This window comes from Loxodonta africana, chromosome 4 (genome assembly GCF_030014295.1).
Source record: "Loxodonta africana isolate mLoxAfr1 chromosome 4, mLoxAfr1.hap2, whole genome shotgun sequence".
Lineage (NCBI taxonomy): Eukaryota > Metazoa > Chordata > Mammalia > Proboscidea > Elephantidae > Loxodonta > Loxodonta africana.
Genome location: NC_087345.1, coordinates 176952340 through 176974199, shown reverse-complemented (window position 1 = coordinate 176974199; position 21860 = coordinate 176952340). Strand labels below are relative to the sequence as shown.

At 37.6% G+C, this 21860-nt stretch overlaps 1 protein-coding gene across 2 annotated transcripts in view; it reads left to right on the top strand.

Moving 5' to 3' along the window:
* The window catches only part of DIP2C (disco interacting protein 2 homolog C), a 657451-nt gene that overhangs the window by 412770 nt on the left and 222821 nt on the right, over nucleotides 1–21860 (top strand). For both annotated transcript variants that reach the window (XM_064285066.1, XM_064285065.1), the window contains 4 exons: nucleotides 1563–1697; nucleotides 3967–4086; nucleotides 5271–5468; nucleotides 21488–21579. In XM_064285066.1, coding sequence (XP_064141136.1) covers nucleotides 1563–1697; nucleotides 3967–4086; nucleotides 5271–5468; nucleotides 21488–21579 — 545 coding nt within the window. The remainder of the gene's footprint in view (nucleotides 1–1562; nucleotides 1698–3966; nucleotides 4087–5270; nucleotides 5469–21487; nucleotides 21580–21860) is intronic.

Here is a 21860-nt window from a genome sequence, read left to right as displayed (position 1 = left end):
CGGTTTGAACTTTACCTAACCTAGGAATGCAGATTAATACCTCCCCAAGCCTAAATTCAATATCATAATTCAATATCATATGAGATTGTATACGTAATACCTGCAAACTTACTTCTATATGTATTTTTGGCAGCTGTCCTGATTTCTTTTCCACTTGAATTACAAATGGTTATGCTTCATTCTGTTGCACATAGGGTTGCTGTGAGTTAGAACCGACTCGACAGCACCTAATACAACAACAGTGTTAGAAAAATAGCAAATTTAGGGGTTGGGAATTAAAAAGGGAAGTGAAGCAAAGGGGATAATAGAATTTTTTGCAATGAAGCCTTGGAATTACAAAGAAGGAAAGAAAAATGAAAGTCAGTTTGGACCTTAACTTGTATTCTTCTGGGCTCTGAGGGATGGGGAGGGTATCAATGAATCGGAGTCATTAAATCAGAAGGGTTTGGAACAATAGGAAGTGGGCTCTTTTAACAACACAAGTGATATATCTCATTGAACGCGCAGGGGAAGATGTTCTTGAAAACGTTCTGTCGCATAAGGATTAGTGATTGACAGTTCACTGTCTAGTATTCATTTAAGACATAAAATGCCATTGATAGAGGCTCTTTGGCATGCTATCCTTAATACCTTATTTAATAAATATAAAAATCATACTTTCCCCGTGTAACTATTTAAGTATTTGACTCTATCACTGATGAATGCTGTAGGGAGAAGGCTCCTATTATCTTGTGCGTAGAATGGCACCTGTTACATTTTTGTAAACAAATGTGCTTCGATCACCTGTTCAATATTATTCACACTAAAACAAATAATAAAATAGCCAATATTTCTCGAATGCTGCAACTTATGTTACAAAGCAATATGTGTATTAATCGTTTAATGAGAAACTAACTTGCTGTTTAAACCTTCACCTAAAGCACACACACACAAAAAAAAGTCCTAAGAAATTTGCATGTGTTAACTCATTTTATCCTCCAGCAATGCTAGAAAGCAGCAGCTGTTATTCTCATTTTACAGATGAGGAAACTGAGGCACAGAGACGTTAAAACACTTCTCAAGATCTCTAGGAATGTGCAGGTCTGGAACTCAAAGCTTAGACCCCAAAGCTGAGCTCTTAACTGCCTCTACTATGATAAAAAAAATTTTTTTTTTTTTTTTTTTTTAAGATGAAATACTCTCTGCCATGAACAAACGCATAACTCATACTATCTTTCTATTGGTTGGTTGCTTCAGTACATCATTGTAGTCACAATACTGCAGTAATTCATTAATGTGGCTCCGTTTAACGAAATTGTATCTGCAACTTTACCTAACTGTTCCGTTTGGAGCATTACAAGTTATCTTAAAGATCAATATCACAATTCATCTCTATACTGAGATTTTTGTAGTAGGTTTAGATTCAGGGTAATCTTTTTATCTGATGCTATGCAAAAGACTAAATACATGCTTCTCTGTGTGGCATTTTATGGTTTGATACAAGCTTTGACGCCCTGTCACTTACTTAGCCTTCAGAACTCTGTCCTGGTTACCAGTGAGCTTTACAATTTGCTTCTTTACAGAAAATCATTCCGCGCCTCCTGACGTAACCACTTACACCTCAGAACACTCAATACAAGTGGAAAGGCCACAAGGCTCGACAGCATCGCGGACGGCACCAAAATACGGCAATGCCGAGCTCATGGAGACTGGGGATGGTATGTCTCAGAGCAAGTCCTCTCCTCCTTTGTAAACTCTAGTCTCTGCTGCGCCCCTTGCAGTGCCCCTGACTGGCACGTTTCTCGTAGGTGCTCTGTAGATTCACATAGAATCTAATTTATCAGGTTTTTTATGAAGCTCCCATGTAAGGAGGCAAATCACGAGAATTGCAGATTGTCTCCAAGCTGTTCCTTGTAGGAAAAATGTTAATGTTGCGGAAATGTAGTCATGAGAACGACAACTTTTCTGAGATTCTGGCTTTTTTTTTCTAATGAATAAGTAATGTTGGTTCAACAATTAAGAAATTAGAGTATAAGTGTTAAGACCAGGAAAGATTCTGTGAAACGGCAAGATGACATTAAATGCAAATTGGTCAAATTGACAGATATGATCAAAGCCCCAGAGTTACTCCATTCCACAAGCTATCCAGTTAACGTATTGGAAATCACTCCACTTCCCAAATGATTGATTTTCCTCGAATGCCTTTCAGTTTCAGTGTTTGCTTTAGTTTTCCCGCTGAATTCATTATTTGTTAAATCAGTCGTCGTTGTTATTCTTATCCTCAGTTTAATACCTCTCTTGTCTTTGAAATCCATAATCTTTGCCTCTGTTCCCCAGGTAAGTATGAATCATGTCTTGTCTAGTCCAGTGCTCCTCAGTGTGTGAAGACTTGCTGTATCAGAATCATCTGGGGGCTCTTGTTAAAATTCAGGTTCTGGGCCACACCCTGGCCTTAATGAATCTGAAGCTCTAGGAGGTGGCTCCTAGGATGGTTCTTATACGTTCTAAACTAAGTTGGAGAATGACTCGTCTTCTGAAATGATCTCTGATTCGCTTGGACCCAAATAAGTGGGATTGTTTAACGGAAAGCATTATGTTTCGTTATCAAGAATCCTGGAATGTATATTTTTCTATATTTTCAAAAATTTAAATATTTAATTTAAAGTCTCCATTCTGAAAGTGCCCACAAAGCATTTTTAGACCTTCTGCTGAGATATTTTTATTTGGTAAAAAGTTATCCTTGAATTCTGTCACAATTCTTCCAGAAGTTGCACTGTGTGCTTCGTGACAGTGCAGTGGAGAGAACAGCCACTCTGCCTCTGGAATTACTAAGGGAAGGAACCTGAACTGGCCATTGTTCCTCAGACTCTGTCGTAAACGCCCAAAACCCGTCTTTACTGGGTGAATGTTTCCCAGTGCCTTTCAGCAGGAATAAAACTTGCCTTACATAGAACATGCATTTGATCTGGCTAAGATTGACAACTAGCTGGTCCTCTCTCTTGTTCATTTATTTGGATTATTACTTTAAAAATTTCATGACTTTTTCAATTATTGATTTACTTATTCAGTTTTTAAAATGATGTCACAATCACTGCTGTATGTAATAAGTTTATCCTGACATTGGGGTTATTTTTGTCAGTACCTGTGGATAAATATATGGTAGTAGTCTGTGGTATATAAAAATATGAATTTAAAGATTTTAATTGCTGGGCTTCTAAGGTGTACTGCCAAAATATTCCCTGAAGTGACTGGAACACTGAAGGGCATGTATTGATGCCACTGCTTTTATGGGTAAGAGGAAAGGGTGATGGTAAACCCTGAATTCATCACCTTCAGCCTCTCACTGAGGATCACCCTTGCATTCCTCAGGGCGTGTTTGGCAGCAGGAGTTAGTTGTCCGCTAGTGATCTGTAGTCCAGATGCTGAATGCCCCATTTGTCTTTTACAAAACACCGACTGCAGCTGCACCACCACCATCTTCTTCGTGGCCTCAGTGAGGAAGAACACTGGTTTTAAGAGAGACATGGACTTGCGGGGAGGAATGACTCCAGCAGTTCTCTGACTCCGGTCGAGAAAGAGGCACCTGCTACTCTTTGTAGTCGACAAGTTCTGTTTTACAAATTAGGGGTGAGATCAAGCCCAATACGTTGTCCAGAGGCTTTTCCCAACAGAGCCAATAGAACAGCACATCTTCTAAGTTAGAATATAGAAATGTTTCTGCTGTACCCCTGCTCTTTCTCTGTTTAACATCAAGGCCCCTGTATTATGCATCCATCTGTTCAGGGGACTGTACATACTGGGCAAAGCCATCATTTAGGCCTCGGAGGTGGTACACAGTCATAAAGATATCAGCCTTCTCTTGGCAACCCTGTGGAGGGGGGGCAGGCATCGAGCTCTGGTCTCACGGCCATTTGCATTGTGGTAGCTTGTTCAAAATGTGATAGTGCCTAAAATCACTTCGTATAACCCACGGTTCCTATTTTTCAGGAGTACCAGTAAGTAGCCGAGTATCAGCAAAAATCCAACAGCTTGTCAATACCCTCAAAAGGCCTAAACGACCACCATTACGGGAATTCTTTGTTGATGACTTTGAAGAATTATTAGAAGGTAAAAGAAACCCTTTATCCTACCCTTTTTTTATTCTGATGTTACCATGACCCCGTAAACTGTATTGATATATTCTTTTCTACCAAAGGCTATTATATTTTTTTAAGGACGGTGAACTTGGCATTCACAAAGATGACAGGAATCTCCATAAGAGAATGTAGGTACTGCTCCCCAGTGTTCACTTTGAAGGTGCTGGTGCAGTTGGATAAACATCCACAAGCAATGATTTGTTACGTTACCCTCAGCAGAATGTCATTTTGTTCTGTGAGCTAGGACTCCCTTCAAAAGCTCCATAAAACTACAGAAATGCAAGGAAGTCATACAAAGCTCTAGCTAGCAGCAGAATGGTTCCCTCTGAGTCCGTGTGTGCAAGCGATACAGAGTGAACCACAGTGAGATCGTCTCCTCTTCCCGCCCTCCTTCTCAGAGCGGGGGCCTAGTGTCTTAAACCATGAGTGCTTGCAAGCCTGCAGGTCTTTTAAAACAAAATAAAAATCTGTTTATTATATCAAACCCAAATTACTTATTTTGTTGTTCTCTATACCACAAGTAAGAAGTGGCTGATTTTATTACCAGCAGGTAGAAGTTGTCAATAATGAGCTGTAAGACAGAAACCTTTTCCAAAAGTGGGAGAAATAATTTTTTTTTTTTTACCTGTCTTAGCTAAGGATTGAGCAGACTGTATTTTATTATGAAGCATTTACTTCCATTTTACTCAATAAAATATGTTCTATATGCTTGTTCATAGTAGTTATAGCAAATTTAAATTTACATCTCCATATTTAAGGGCAAAATATGATTTAGCAAAATTTGAGCTCTTTGGAGTCTAAAATTATTAGTGTAGTTGATAATTGGTGTTTTGAACATAGAGGTTTGAATTCTAGACTCTTGACATGTTTCTAAAATAAATCACCTGTTGTCAGTTTCTGAGCGTATTCAGCTATAACTAAGTTCCCCATCCTGACGTTGTCTTGGGAATATGAAGGATTAAGTGCTTCTTTGAAATCCATGAGGTTAGTGTACGGATCACAATTCTGATTTTAGAGAAGCATATGGCCATGCTTTTTGCCATCTAATAACTCTAAGCCTTAAGCATAAACCTCTTAGTGTCTTTAAAAAGAATTTTAAAAGTAATTGTGTTCTTATAAATGTATTTTTTTGAAAACTTTTTGTATTCAAATTAGTTCAACAACCAGATCCAAACCAACCAAAGCCAGAAGGAGCCCAGATGTTGGCAATGCGTGGGGAGCAGCTGGGCGTGGTGACCAACTGGCCACCATCTCTGGAAGCTGCGTTACAGCGATGGGGGACCATTTCACCCAAGGCCCCCTGTTTAACCACTATGGACACGAATGGAAAACCACTGTACATCCTAACTTATGGTAATTATATGTGATTATATTTATGTTTTCTTTATACCTGTACTGTTCTAACTCTTTTATACATTTTACCAGTGTTTTTCTAATAACTTTGGGGGGCCTTTTCTTTCCCTCAGTGCTCAAATGGAGGTCTTTTCTCTCCTTTGTCTTCTGCCTTTTTGCCCTCATATACATCCAGAACTTTATTAAGTATAAAAAGGTATGAAGACTTCTAACTTCAGCATCCAGCATAATGGCTGAGATATAGTAATTTTTCTTTTTTTCTTCTTCTAAATTTTATCTGCAAAATGTACACTGGTTCAGCAGTTTCTACATGTGCAATTTAATGACAGTGGTTATGTTCTTTGAGCTGTGTAACCATTCTCACCCCCTCTTTCCTGAGTTGTTCCTCCCCCATTAACATGAACTCACTGCCCCCTAAGGTTCCTATCTAATCTTTCTAGTTGCTGTTGTCAATTTGATCCCACATAGATAGTTCTTAAAAGAGCATGATGCTCAAGGCAGGTCTTTGTTAATAGTTAAACTAAGCTATTGTTTGGCTTTAAGATGACTCTAGGGGGATATTTTTGGTTTAAAGGTTATCTCAGGGCAATAGTTTCAGGGGTTTATCCCGCCTCCATGGCCACAGAAATTCTGTTCTGCAATTTTTCCCTTTTAATCAGGATTCTTCTATGGAATCTTTGATCAGTCTGTTCAGTAATGGTAGCCAGGCACCATCCAGTTCTTCTGGTCTCATACCAAAGGAGGTAGTTGTTCATGGAAGCAATTAGCCACATGTTCCATATCCTCCCCCTATTCCTGACTCTCCTTCTTTTGTTGTTCCAGGTGAATAGAGACCAATTGTTGTACCTTGGATGGCTGCTTGCAAGCTTTTAAGACCCCAGGCACTACCCAATGAACTAGGAAATAGGACAGAAGCACTAAGCATGTTATTAGGCCAATTAACTGGGATGTCTAATGAAACCATGACCCTAAACCTCCCATAAGGTGTTTGGTGTTGTACATAAGCAGCCTTAGCAGCTACTCTTTTTTTTGGTTGTTGTTGAAAATATATCTATCACAGAACTTTTGCCAGTTCAACTTTTTATGGGTATACAACTTACTGACAGCAATTAAAATAATCGGCTCTGTAACCCTGTCCTCAATCAGTGTGATTTTTCCATCACTGTTAACCCTCCTTTTCCTCCTCCCTCCTACCCCTGGTAACCACTAATTAACTTTGTTCTCTGTACATTTGCCTTGTCTTGCCTTGATACATGCTGCGGTATGGATGCCACTTGAAGATATTATGCTGAGTGAAATTAGCCAATCACAAAAGGACAAATATTGTATGGCCTCAATTATGTAGTAATTTCTTAATTATGTATTTGTGTGTAAAATTTATTTTTAATTAGGAGTGATCTAGAACAACTCAGTACTTTGAGGTCTAAGATTCTGAATTTTATGTGACTCTTATGCTGTATTTAAAAAAAAAAAACAAACTCATTGCCATCGAGTCGATTCTGACTCGTAGCAACTTTATAGAACAGAGTAGATCTGCCCCATAGGGTGAATTTGAGCTGCCAACTTTTTGGTTAGCAGCTGAATGCTTAACCACTGATCCTACAGATCTCTATATTTTTGAAGACCCGGTTCAAAAGTTACTTCTTAAGCTGAAACATTCTCCAGTTCCCCATCTGGAAGTGTTTGCTCTTCTCTCTGTATTCCTAAGTTGCTCTGTGTGTGCTTCTTACGGTAATTTATCACAGTTCCTTGAATTATAATTAATTGTGTTTTTTTTTTTTTCTCCATGAGAAGCGAGTAAGTTACTTAATAATAAGAACTATATCTTATGTTTTAATAATTCAGTGAGGTAATATTATGTCTCCAGCTAAATACCTATTAATGACTGAAATGAATTATTTCATTCTCCTGTCAACTCTATGAAGTAGGTCTTATTTGTATCCTTATTTTACAGATGAGGAAAAAGAAGTTTATTTTCATTTATAACTCTAAAAGAGCCTAACGATTATTCAGTTAATGATGACTTCACATTTGGGAAATTAAACTCTCACCTCTTATACAAGGGAACTGTATTAAAATAACTACTTTTCTTATAATAAATTATTAAAAAAAAAATTACCTGTATAGGGAGAAAGACTGGCCTTATTAAACGTCAAGAAATCATTCCTTAAGTATCTGAGAAACCTGTTTATAGATTTAGAAAAGCAAACATATGTACATTGATTTTATTTAGAATAAAGTAGTACTTTGGTCATCAAGATTGATAACTTTCTACTGATTCTATAAATAGCAATGTCCATAGCTCACTGGTTTTATGTTCATCCTAGAGCAGAGGCTCTAATGAAGCAAAATTATTTTTTGATGACTCAATTAAACAGAAGTAGCTGAAGATCAGTACACCCAAATTTCAGGTACACCTAACCTCTTTAATTTGTAAACCGAGACAAGATGTTTTGGTGACCGGGAGTCTTCCTTTCATTACTTCTGTGAGTTGGAAGCTTTCTGCCACTTAAGTTATCAGAACGGAAAATCTCTTGCTTGGTACACACTGCGAATTTGCAAATGAGTACTGTATGGTATATTTTCTTCAGGGAGTGCGTTTGAAACATTTTTATGAATTTTATTAACACGTTTTAGCAGTTGAAAAGTTGACATTTATTTCTTGATAATACCTGCACAGAAAGCACTGATGGGCAGACTAGGGCTGTCTTTGTGTTCCGTAGACTAAATCAAACTCTGTTAGACCTGAAATTGACCCATTTTACTCATTGTGATCAAAAAGCATTGAGTTCATTTCAACTAGGTTATGACTCTGAAGTTATGTACCTAAAATAATTTCATTCCAGTTGTCATAAATATATTCTTCAAAAGAATCAGAAGAAACCTTAGCTTTAAAATCGGCTCACTGAGCCTAGAGGGGACAGTTTGTTGAAACCCTCAGTTTACAATTTACCACTTAAATTCATGGACTGTACTAAGAGGATTAAGTATGGAATTTGTGTTACAAAAGGATATTTAAGTTATTTGAAGTAGAAGATGAGAGTACTTTATTATGTCAAACTTAAATGTTTCATTCAGCCAGCTAAATAACCTATAAGATACCAACAGGAAAGAATTGTTCTGCCTTGAGGAAAGGAAGAAAAATGAGAAACGAGAGGAGAGAGAAGGAAAAACCTTGAGGGATTCAGTAACCACGTTCTTACCTCTAGGGACGATGAGGCAACTGAATGTCTTTGTACATAATTGTTTTTAAAATTTTAACTAAATTGACTTGCCTACTGCTTTTTAAAATGGTTGTCTGAAGTTTGTCATTTTTTTTCTCTGAAGTATCTGGTCAGTGGAGGTGAAATGTGTAAAACCAAGGATGTTATAAGTCAGTTTGAGTAGAGTAGAAAAGGGGTATGGGCCTTTAAGGAGGGTCATGTGTCAGGCATTGTGCTTAGGGCCTTAAGGTAGACTGTTATCTCAGGTACACTATTATCTCAGCAAGGTAGGTATAATCCCTACCTTGGAGGTAAGTACAATACGTTCAGAAATGTTAAAGAGAAAAAAAAAGTTAGAAAACCTAAATAAACTTCCCCAAGCCTTTGCCCTGCAGACCTTAGATTCCAATCCAGATCTGTCTGACTCCAAGCTCGTCTTCTTTACAACATTCTGTCTTTAGAGCAGACTTTTTCTGTCCAGAGAAGTGTCCAGTTCATGAAGCATTTAGGGTAGTCGTCTGGGGAGAACAATTTGCCACTTATCTCAGTTTGCAAATGTTGTTTCTCTACCTAAGACGTCAACTCCTGTATGAATCCAGATGACTTCCATGGGTGAATGAACGTGTCACCTCTAAAACCATTCGGAATGCTTCTTGAATATGAAATTGATTTCCCACAATTTGCAAAGAACAGTTTATCCTAAAAGATTTAAAAATTAATTCAGAAGTGTTATTTGGATTTTTATTTCTCCATTTCACAGAGTAAATGAATATGAACTTTTTGATTTTCAGAACAGTATATAGGCAAATTGTATTATAGGTAGCTTTTCCAATACATGTTGTCATTGGTTTGCTCTGATATAACTTGACCTCTTTATAGCTATATACCTCATTGCCATCGAGTCGATTCTGACCCAGAGCAATCCAACAGGACAGAGTAGAACTTTCCCATAGTGTTCCCAAGGAGTGGCTGGTAGATTCCAACTGCTGACCTTTTGGTTAGCAGCTGTAGCTGTTAAGCACTGTGCCACCAGGGCTCCTTAGAGGTATATATAGAATATATCAGTCTATATAACACTGATTAACCATCAGTGTTACTGGGTTCAGACAACCAAACAAGGATCCTGGCTAATTTTCTGGAACAGATAATATTTATACCAGCTGGTGGTTGCTGCTTTCTTTAGAAGTTTTTGTACTGTAATGTTTTAAGAAGACATCTCTATTTGCCTTGAAGGAAAAAGAAATAAAAACAACAACATTGCCCTTTGCTATCCATACCTTGCAAGCATTGTATTTAGAAAAACCAAACCAGTTGTCTCAATTTATTCTGACTCACGGCAGCCCCACCGGAGCCAGAGTAGCTCTGTGCTCCATAGAGGTTTTCAGTTGCTGGTTCTTCAGAAGTAGATTGCTAGGCTTTTCTTCTAAGCTTCCTCTCAGTGGACTCGAACCTTTAACCTCTCAGTTAGCAGTTGAGTGCTTAACTGTTTGCACCACCTGTTGTTTTTAGACATTGATCAGTGATTAATCAATGATTAATGTCTTGATCATTGATCACAAATTAATATGGCTGTCTGTTCTGGCCTATATGTATTTGGCCTAACATTTTATTCATATAAAAAAATAGCTACGATACTATGTACTATGAAACCAAAATTACCCATTGCTGTCGAGTCAATTCTGACTCATAGCAACCTTATAGGACAGAATAGAACTGCCCCATAGGGTTTCCAGGGCTGTAATCTTTACGAAAGCGGACTGCCACGTCTTTCTCCCAAGGAGCGGCCGGTGGGTTCGCAGCCAAGCACTTTATGCACCACACCACCAATTCTCCTTACTATGTCCTGTAATATACAATATGCTACTATCCTACACTATACATCATAACATCAGAATTCTTTTAGACAAGCATGAAAACTTTTCAAAACAAGATCATGTTTATCTCATTTGATCCTTAAGGGGATACAGTGAGATCCCTGGAGCAGGTGCTACCATCCCTTTTTGGCAGAGGAGGAATGTATGTGCCACCATGACTGTTCATCTACTTAGATCTAAGATTCTGTGTGTACACTCTGTGAAACTGAGATTCTTCAGCAAGTAAATGGTTGTTAATGGTCAATTCCAGTTGTCTTCTCTATTTTTTTGAATTCAAAATATCCATCTAGATCTGAAATAAGGATTCTAAATCCAGTCTGCATGGAAACTGTAACCCTCACTAATACCACAGTGTGACATATTTCATTTATAATACTTAGATGTTTTTCCTCTCAGCCTTAAATTTTTACTACAGGTTGTTTTGGCATTATTCTGTCTTAGATCCATGGAATATCTGTGTCTTCTATTTCTTTTTTATAGTTCCAATAGTATTGGGTATGTTGGTGGATTTCAGATTTTTTTTCTAATAAAAAATTCAGTGTTTTTAAAGATGGGAAAATATGATCTAATCATGTTTTACCTGACTTCAAACATTATCAAACCAAACTGGTTAAGAGCCCAGCCCAGTCCTTGGTGTCGCACAAATCTGGGTTGAGATTCTTGCTCTGTCCCTTGTTAACTCAGGTCCCTGTGTCTTAGTTTCTGTCTTCTTGTAGACATTGCAGTAAAAAAGAGCTGTGGAAAAGATACAGTGAGGCAGTACGTATGAAGTTTTTTGTGTTGTACCAGCACCCATTAGAACTGAGTGAATGTTTACCATCCTTGATTTGTTGTTGCTAGTGATATATGTTCATAATTTTTGTTTAGTATCGAGTCATTTTTGATACTGTGCCTATTCGAAGAAATATTTTGTCATGTTATACTCTTTCACAAATTAAATTTTGAATACAGTAAATTTATAAGTCATAATTTGTAATTGGATTTGAGTTTATATTAAGTTTGTATCATACCTAATATTGCTTTCCTAGACTGACAGAAAGATTTGTAGAAATATTACTTTATTGTTATTGTTGTTGGTAGGTGCCATTGAGTCAGTTCCAAAACATAGTGAACCTACTACATACAGCAGAACAAAACATTGCCCAGCTCTGTGTCATCCTCACAATCCTTGATATGTTTGAGCCCGCTTTTGCAGCCAGTGTCAATTTATCTTGTTGAGGGTCATCCACTGTTTTGCTGACCCTCTACTTTACTAAGCATGATATCTTTTTCAGGGAATGGTCCCTCCTGACAACATGTCCAAAGTATGTGACACAAAGTCTCACCATCCTCAGTTCTAGGAACATTCAGGCTGTACTTCTTCCAAGACAGATTTGCTCGTTCTTCTGCCGGTCCATGGGATATTCAGTATTTATCACCAACACCATAATTCAAGTGCATCATTCTTCATCAGCTTCCCTATTCATTGTCCAGCTTTTGCATGCATATGAGGCTATTGAAAATACTATGGCTTGAGTCAGGCACACCTTAGTCATCAAAATGACATCTTTTTTATTTAATACTTGATAGAGGACTTTTGCAGCAAATTTGTCCAATGCAATATGTCCTTTGATTTTTTGACTGCTGCTTCCATGGGCATTGATCGTGGATCCAGGTAAAATGAAATCCTTGACAACTTTGTATTTTCTCCATTTACCATGATGTTGCTTATTGCTCCAGTTGTGAGGATTTTTGTTTTCCATATGTTGAGGTGTAATTCATACTGAATTCTGTAGTCTTTGATCTTCATCAGCTAGTGCTTCAAGCCCTCTTTGCTTTCAGCGTACAAGGTTGTGTTGTCTGCATTTTGCAGGTTCTTACTGAGTCTTCCCCTGATCCTGATGCCATGTTCTTCATATAGTCCAGCTTCTCAGATTATTTGCTCAGCATACAAATTGAATAAGTATGGGGAAAGGATACAACCCTGACGTACACCTTTCTGACTTTAAATCTGGAAGTATCCCTTTGTTCAGTTCAAACGACTGCCTCTTGGTCTAAGTACAAGTTCCACATGAGCCGAATTAAGTGTTCTGAAATTCCCATTCTTCCCAATGCTATCCATGATTTGTTAGGATCCACAGTTGAATTCCTTTGCATAGTTGATAAAACACAGGTAAACATCCTTCTGACATTCTCTCCTTTCGGCTAGGATCCGTCTGATATCAGCAATGATATCTCTGGTTCCACATCCTTTTCTGAATCTAGCTTGAATTTCTAGCAGTTACTTATCAATGTATTGCTGCAACCCCTTCTGAATTATCTTCAGTAGAATTTTTCTTTCATGTGATATTAATGATATTGTTAAGTACTTTCCGCATTTGGTTGGCTTAGCTTTCTGTGGAATAGGCATAAATATGGATCTCTTCCAGTCGGTTGGCCAGGTAGCTGTCTTGAAAATTTCTTGGCCTAGAGCTCATTCCAGCATTGCATTCATTTGTTGAAACATCTCAATTGGTATTCTGTCAGTTCCTGGAGTCTTTTGCCAATGCCTTCAGTGCAACTTGGACTTCTTTCAGTACCATTGGTTCTTGATCATATGCTAACTCTTGAAATGGTTGAATGTCAACCAACTCTTTTTGGTACAGTAGCTCTGTGTATTCCTTCCATCTTCTTCGTGTTTTGTCATTCAACATTTTGCCCATAGAATCCTTCAGTGTTGCAAGTAGAGGCTTTAATTTTTTCTTCATTTCTTTCAGCTTGAGAAATGCTGACCATGTTCTTCCCTTTTGGTTTTCTAACTCCAGATCTTTGCACATGTCATTGTAATACTTTACTTTGTCTTCTCTAGCCATGCTTTGAAATCTTCTGCTCAGCTCTTTTACTTCTTCGTTTCTTCCTTTTGCTTTAACTACTTTACGTTCAAGAGCAAGTTTCAAAGTCTCTTCTGACATCTCTAAAACCCATTGCTGTCAAGTCGATTCTGACTCATAGCAACCCTCTAGGACAGAGTAGAATTGCCTCATAGAGTTTACGAGGAGCTCCTGGTGGATTTGAACTGCCAACTGTGCCACCAGAGTTTCCATTTCTGACATCCGTTTTGGTTTTTTCTTTCTTTCCTGTCTTTTTAACGACGTCTTGCTTTCTTCATGTGCGATGTCCTTGATATCATTCCACAACTAGTCTGGTCTTCGGTTGTTACTGTTCAGAGCATCAAATCTATTCTTGAGATGGTTTCTAAATTCAGGTGGGATACACTCAAGGTCGTACTTTGTCTCTCATGGACTTGTTTTAATTTTCTTTAGCTTCAACTCGAACTTTCACGTGAACAGTTGATGGTCTGTTCCATAGTCAGTGCCTGGCCATGTTCTGAGTGATGATACATTCTCTCTTCCCACAGATGTAGTCGATTTGATTCCTGTGTGTTCCTTTCGGTGCATTCCAGGTGTATAGCCAACGTTTATGTTGTTGAAAAAAAAGCTGTTTGCAATGAAGAAGTCCTTGGCCTTGCAAAATTCTATCATGCGATCTCTGGAGTTGTTTCTGTCACCAAGGCCATATTTTGCAACTACCAATCCTTCTTGTTTGTTTCCAACTTTGCGTTCCAGTCATCAGTAAATATGTCTTGATTGCATGTTTGATCAATTTCAGACTGTAGAAGTTAGTAAAAATATTCAGTTTCTTCATCTTTGGCATTAGTGGTTGGCATGTAGATTTGAATAACAGTCATATTAACTGGTCTTATTTGTAAGCATGCAGATATTATCCTATCTCTGACAACATTGTACTTCAGGTTAGATCTTGAAATGTTATTTGTAATGGTGAATATGAAGCCTTTCTTCTTCAAGTTGTCATTCCCTGCATAGTAGACCATGTGATTGTCCAGTTCAAAATGTGCAATACAAGCCCATTTCATCCCACTAATGCTTAGGATGTTGATTTTTATGCATTCCATTTAATTTTTGACGACTTCGAGTTTTCCTAGATTCACGCTTTGTACATTCCAAGTTCTGATTATTAATGGATGTTTGCAACTTTTTCTACTCACTTTGAGTCATACCACTTCAGTACATGAAGCACTGAAAGCTTGACTCCATCCATGTTATTAAGGTTGACTCTACTTTGAGGAGGCAGCTCTTCCCCAGTCAGATTTTGAGTGTCGTCCAACTGGTGGCACAGTGGTTAAGAGATCGGCTACTAACCAAAAGGTTGGCAGTTCAAATCTACCAGCCTCTCCTTAGAATCCAATGGGGCAGTTCTTCTCGGTTCTGTAGGGTTGCTATGAGTGGGAATTGACTTGACTGCAACAGGTTTGGTTTTTTTGTTTCCAACCTGAGGGGCTCATCTTCTGGCACTGTATCAGATGGCGTTCCACTACTATTTATAAGGTTTTCACTGGACAGTTTTTTCAGAAGTAGACCGCCAAGTTCTTCTTCCTACTCTGTTTTAGTCTGGAAGTTCAACTGAAAACTGTCCACCATGTTGGTAATTTTGCTGGTGTGTGAAATACCGGTGGCATAACTTCCAGCATTGCAGCAACATGCAAGCCACCAGGGTACAACAAATGACAGATGTGTGGTGGATTAGTTTATTAGACCGACAGAAATACTTATCTGAGTAAGGAAAGTGGCTTCTCACTTCCAAGATAATCTGAGTTTCTTCTGTTTTTTAGAACTTTTAATAGGAGCCACTGAATGCAGAGAAAGTAAATGACCATTAGGGTGACCAATTTATTTCTGTGATACATTATATTTTTGTTACAGAAATAAATGGATCTGAAAGAAAATATTTGGTTTGAATATGAAAATTTTACCATTTTTTAAATGTGTTTGGAGTTAAAACAAGAAATTGATATAAAAGTAGTGGTCATTATGCTAATAAGTTAGTGGATTTTATGGCTCGAAATTAATGCTTTCCGAAAGGAATGGTAGTCAAAGAAGGTATATCTAAACTCTTTGACGTACATCATTCAGAAGAAGCAAAATCTTGTTTCCAAAATACTTTTTCAGAAAAAAAGAGCAAGCTTTTTTAAAATGCTTCATTCAATACAGTTAATGCAGATGGTAAACACTTTGCGAGTAGTTAACTGTACCAGACAGATTCTTTCCCCCTTGTTCCAGGAATAAGGGGATGTGGAGAAAGCAGGCAATTCTCACATTCTGCTTTAGCTTTGCAGAAAGACTAGCTCAATGACTAAAAGACCAGAATGACTCCTCTTACGTCTGTCAGCGCGTGTGAGGTTAGATTAGCTTTATTATTGTTTTGTTTTTATGACATCAATATACTTCCCATTTGCAGGTAAGAAACAAAGAAATGTATCCCAGCATCAACAGTTGGTCAAAGCCAGATGTTATATTGAATAGTGGAACATAAGTAGGGTCCGGCCTTTGTGGGGATGAGATATTCCTGGAGGCACCAGCTGTAAACTCAAAGCAATTATCCTGTGCATGGAGGTTTCATTGGCAGAAATAGGATTTAGGTTCAAGAGCATAGCCTCTTTGTTTTTATAGCTTCACTGGGTAATTTTAGATGGATATAGGAGTATGTCACTTATGATGAGGCATAAGTTTTATTTCTTTTCTTTCTTTTAAATATGCTCTTGGAAGTAGAGCACATTTATTCAGCCTAAAAGATGGAATACTTTTCTGTGTAACCCTCATCAGCTTTGGTCAAATTCTGCCTCAAAGATAATTGTATACTTGGAATTGCTGCTCCTTAACTGTTGGTAGTTCCAAGGCCTACCTGTCTGTATACTGGGACATTCTGGGACCAGCCTGTATGCATCATGAGTGCACGCATTCATTCTTTCAACCATCAAGCATTTATTAAGACTTATTAAGCATTTACTATGTATGGGCATGGTACTGGGGCTTGGGAATACAAAGATAGGTATGACATCATTCCCAAGGGGCTTTTAATCTATATTAAAAGTATAGCCCTTCTTCTAATGATGGAATGTTGAACAGAATAGTGGCTAATTCCTTCCTCTTCTTGCAAGTTTAAGGCAAATTTGAGGTGTAAGACAAAGACTGAATGCTATATACGAAATTTGGGCTACATGTGTCTACACCAAAGCGTTTCAACTCCTGCTTTTAAATTGTTTACATTTCATTTTGGTCATCTATATAAGTAAAATGCTGTAGGTCAGATTTGGTTTTTACTTGTTCAAGGATACATTTCAAAATGTAAAATTGCAGCTCATCAGGACATAAAATGAAAATGTTGACTAATACAATGAAAACCATAGAAAAGCACTATGTAGGGACACTTTAAAATAAATGAGCATTTAATGAGTACATTTTGCTGAAGGACTCAGAAAAGTTAAGTAAATGAGATTTGTTCTGTTACCTAGTAACTTGATATTATTGAATGACTATAATATTTAAAGTATTGTAGCTTCCCTTCAACCGTATAATTTAACTTCTTGAAAAGTCCTGTTGTTGTTGTTAGGTGCTGTCGAGTCAGTTCCAACTCATAGCAACTCTGTATATGACAGAACGAAACACTGCCTGATCCTGCGCCATCCTCACAGTCATTATGCTTGAGCCCATTATTGCAGCCTCTTTGTCAGTCCATCCTGTTGACGGTCTTCCTGTTTTTCGCTGACCCTCTACTTTATCAAGCATGATGTCCTTTTCCAGGGACTGATCCCTCCTGGTAACATGTCCAAAGTACATGGAATGAAGTCTTGCCATCCTTGCATCTAAGAAGCATTCTGGCTGTACTTCTTCCAAGACAGATTTGTTCGTTCTTTAGGCAGTCCATGGTTCAGTATTCTTCGCCAACCTCATAATTCAAAGGCATCTGTTCTTCTTTGGTCTTCTTTATTCATGGTCCAGCTTTCAACATGCATGTGAAGCGAATGAAACCACCATGGTTTAGGTCAAGCGCGCCTTCGTTTTCAAGGTAATATCTTTGCTTTTTAACACTTTCAAGAGGTCTTTTTCGGCAAATTTGATTTCATGACTCTTGCTTCCATGGGTGTTGATTGTAGATCCAAGTAAAATCAAATCTTTGACAACTTCAGTATTTTCTCTGTTGATCATGGTGTTGCTTATTGGTCCAGTTGTGAGGATTTTTGTTTTCTTTATGTTCAGTCCTAGGGTAGCAGAATTCCCAGCCGAGAAACTTAGGATTTTTAATAGACAGTATAGATGGTGAATGAAGATTGTAAACAAACAAAAAAATCTTTGTTTTCCATTTACTAATTTAAATTTCAAAGGACATACTAAAGAGTACCCATGTTGTTGTTGTGTGCCATGGAATCTATCCTACTCATAGGGACCCTATAGGACAGGATAGAACTGCCCCAAAGGATTTCCTAGGCTATAATCTTTAAGGAAACAGATCACCAGGTCTTTTCTCCCCTGGAGTAGCTGGTGTGTTCGAACTGCTGATCTTTCAGTTAGCAGCCCAGTGTTTAATCATTGAGCTAAACAGTACGCATGACATTTCATAATCTTAAATTAATAAAAATAAATAGTACTATACAACTAATTTCTCTTACTCAGTAGAATCTTTTCGGTATCTTTCTCCTCTATCTCCTCTCTGGCTATAGTGAGATATCTGTAAATTCATTTTGCTTTGTTGCAGTGTGATTTTTCTATCAAGCAAATGCTTATTTATTCTTTTTCCTCTTTTTGCTTTATAACTGGGCTCCTGCCTCCAGATATCCTAAGGGATTTAGATTCTTGAGCTAGAAAAGCATTGGGCAGACTTTATACACACTTCTTTTTGCTTTGTTGAGGATGTGGTTCTGAAACTCCCACACATTTCCAGGTTTTATAGCCATGGTGCTCCAGCCTAGCTCTATGTTCAAGGTACTTGCCATAAGCCCCTCTTTACTTACCTGTCTGCCTGGTTACAGTTATATTCTCTGGACAATTGCCTATTCCTCATTAAATTCCAAGTGAAATGAAAATTAATTTCAATTTGAGTAATATTTACATCATTTTCACATCTTCTCTAACTTAAATGAGCAATTGAATGTATTCTTTCCTTTTCTGTTTGAAAAATAACAAGTGTATTTCTAGAATTTTGTCAAAAGTATAGTACTGTGTTTTGTTCTTTTCAAACTATTTATTGTCAGTTGACTTTTCTATGAATTTATGGTGACGTTGACTTTAGGTTTCCAAGCTCAGAAGGAAGTTGGAACTCCAGCAAAATATAATGGTGGTAATTGTTAGATTGTGTTGATTTGTTCACTTACAACAAATCGATTTTTTCAGTTACAACCAATTGATTGTAATTGTTCAACTCTAATAGTTCCCTAATATTGTTCACATTAAAGAGATCTGAAGAGACAAAATAATTTTGTTTTTATTAGTAAAGTCTCCCCGAATTATTTCTAATGGGCTGATGATATTTTTAGGGAAAAAAAAAAATACATTTCTCCCACCCCAACAGATACCAAATGACTGTGAAGTGGCCAGTCTTGAGGACTGCATTGTTGATGAGGGGACACTTAAAGAGTTGGGAATGAATAAAATTCCATATCTAGTAATTCCTTTAAGTACTCAAGAAGTGTGCTAAAAGGCATATTATAATTTTATCCTCTATTATAGCATGCTTATGACAAAACACGCAAGAAGTGTGTTGAGCACATACCATGTAACAGAAATTGTCCTAGAAATGAGAGGCCTCAAAGATGATTAAGGCATTTTCTTTGCCCACCAAATACTAAGAAGACAAGTTGATAAATCCTGTGGTAGATATACAGTAATAACATTAATTTGAGTAGCTATAAAATAAATACAAAATAAAACAAATTAAGGGTGGTGGTTTTTACTTTTTTCAAAATGTAATAAAAAAAATTTTTTTTTTTAATTTGGCTTTTACATTTAAAATGGAAAAAAGATTTAAACAGTTATTGCATTTATAGGAAACATTTTATTTAACTTTTTTGTGCTACTGTTACACTAATACAACTTCTAAGGCCTTGAGTACTTCTGAAAAGCTCTTTGAAGCTTAGGTGGCTGAGACTAGGTTGTAAAAGGCCTTTATGTATTCTAGAACTTTTATTACGTTTTACAGTCATTTATACTTCAGCTCAGACTATTCAGACCAACACCTGGACAATGCTGAGGAATTGCCTGGCGCCGAGATGAAGACAGGGACTTGAAATCTTCAAATTCTTCATGGTGTATTGTTTTTTATCAAATCTCTCTCTCTCTCTCTCCCTCTCCCTATTCCTGTTTTTAATCCTGCTTTGTGGTAATTTTTCTAGAATTCAAAATGTTAACAGTACTCAAATTTAAAATAATCCTACAATTATTCCTGATAAGGAATTTACAGTAATCCTTATCAAGGTTCAGGGATTCAACTCTAAAACACTTAGGTTAAGAAAGTTCAAAGGTGAGAAATTTTGGACTTGGGAAAGAAAGGAAATCAGTCAAGTGTTTGAATGAACCTGTAAAACCTGTTTTCAGTTGTCTTTGCATTGACTACAATCGTCTAAGAAGGGATGTATTAATAAAGAAAATGTGTTCTTTTGCACAACTTAAAACAGCATCAGTAGCTACTGCTATATGGAGTCCTCCCATGTTTTATGCTCTAAAAGTCCTCCCCCCACAGTTTCTGTGATAATAATGACAGAAACTTTGCTGTAGGTCTTTGCACACTAAGAGAAGTTCTGTTGTTGGGGTACCTCATCAAATGTTCAACCTTCTCTGATGGGATGAGGTTGCTAGCTTTTGTTTCCCATCTTAATCGCAGGGACACAGAATGACTTGAATGCTTAAAATGAAAAAAAAATTTAAAAAAAACCTTTGGGTAAACTTTGTCAGTTCTGCTGAGAGAATTTCTTAAGGACCCCTCATCCCCAGTTTCCATGGCTGAATACTAGCTCAACTAATGATAACCTTGTAATAATACAAGTATCATCAGCTTCCTCCCTCACATAGATAAAATCAGAAGACAGTCCTAAAGCTTGGTTTTTATTTTTCCTCATTTTTCTTCTCTCTCCTGAAGTTTTGTTTTTAAAAAGTCTACTCTTCACTGACTTGGAACATTTTCTATTCTTTTTTTTTAAATTTTACTTTAAATGAAGATTTACAGAACAAACTAGCTTCTCATTGAACAGTTAGTGCACATTGTTTTATGACATTGGTTAACAACCCCATGACATGTCAACACTCTCCCTTCTCTATCTTGGGTTCCCTGTTATCAGCTTTCCTGTCCCCTCCTGCCTTCTAGTCCTTGCCCCTGGGCTGGTGGCCCCCTTTAGTCTCGTTTTGTTTTATGGGCCTGTCTAATCTTTGGCTGAAGGGTGAAGCTCGGGAGTGACTTCATTACTGAGCTAAAAGGGTGTCCAGAGGCCATACTCTCGGGATTTCTCCAGCCTCTGTCAGGCCAGTAAACCTGATCGTTTTTTGTGAGTTAGAATTTTGTTCTACATTTTTCTCCAGCTCTGGCTGGGACCCTCTATTGTGATCCCTGTCAGAGCAGTCGGTGGTAGCCAGGCACCAACTAGTTGTACTGGACTCAGTCTGGTGGAGGCCGTGGTAGTTGTGGTCCGTTAGTCCTCTGGACTAATCTTTCTTTCCCTTGTATGTTTAATTTTCTTCACTCTTCCTTGCTTCTAAAGGAGCAAGACCAGTGGGATTTCTTAGATGGCTGCTCACAGGCTTTTTAAGACCCCAGATGCTACTCAGCAAAATAAAATGTAGAACATTTTCTTTGTAAACCATGTTATGCCAGTCGAGCTGCATGTTCCCCGAGACCATGGCCCCCACAGTCCCTAGCCCAGTAATTCAGAACATTTTCCATTCTGACTACCTGGTTCCCATTTCCGTTATTGTCTCTAACGAGTTACTTGTGGCTCACATATACAAGAAACAAATAGATGCATGTGATGTAATTTCATTTGGAGAGGTAATATCTGTAGTTTAATGTATACATATATGCATAACTGAAAATCTGTGAGTATGATAGTCCAATTAATTGCCTTTGTGATTTGTATTGCTAGGCAAACTGTGGACAAGAAGTATGAAGGTTGCTTACAACATTCTACATAAATTAGGTACAAAACAAGAACCTATGGTGCGACCTGGAGATAGGGTAAGTGCAATTTAAAGTGTTGGATTTTCAAAATGCATAGTCTTATGTCAAAAATATACCTACCATTTCAGATTCCAGAGGTTAGCTTTTCCTAATAATAATCCTGCTAAGTAAAGCTTTCTTAGCATTTACTGTGAAACAGGAGTGGTTACCTGCAGTTTGTTCTTTAATCTTTACGGCAACTCAGGGAACTAAGTTTTAGTGTTTCTCCCCTTTTATATACAGAAGGATGCTCAGGCTTAGAGAGGTTAATATCAAATCATTAGATGAGGTTCTATAAC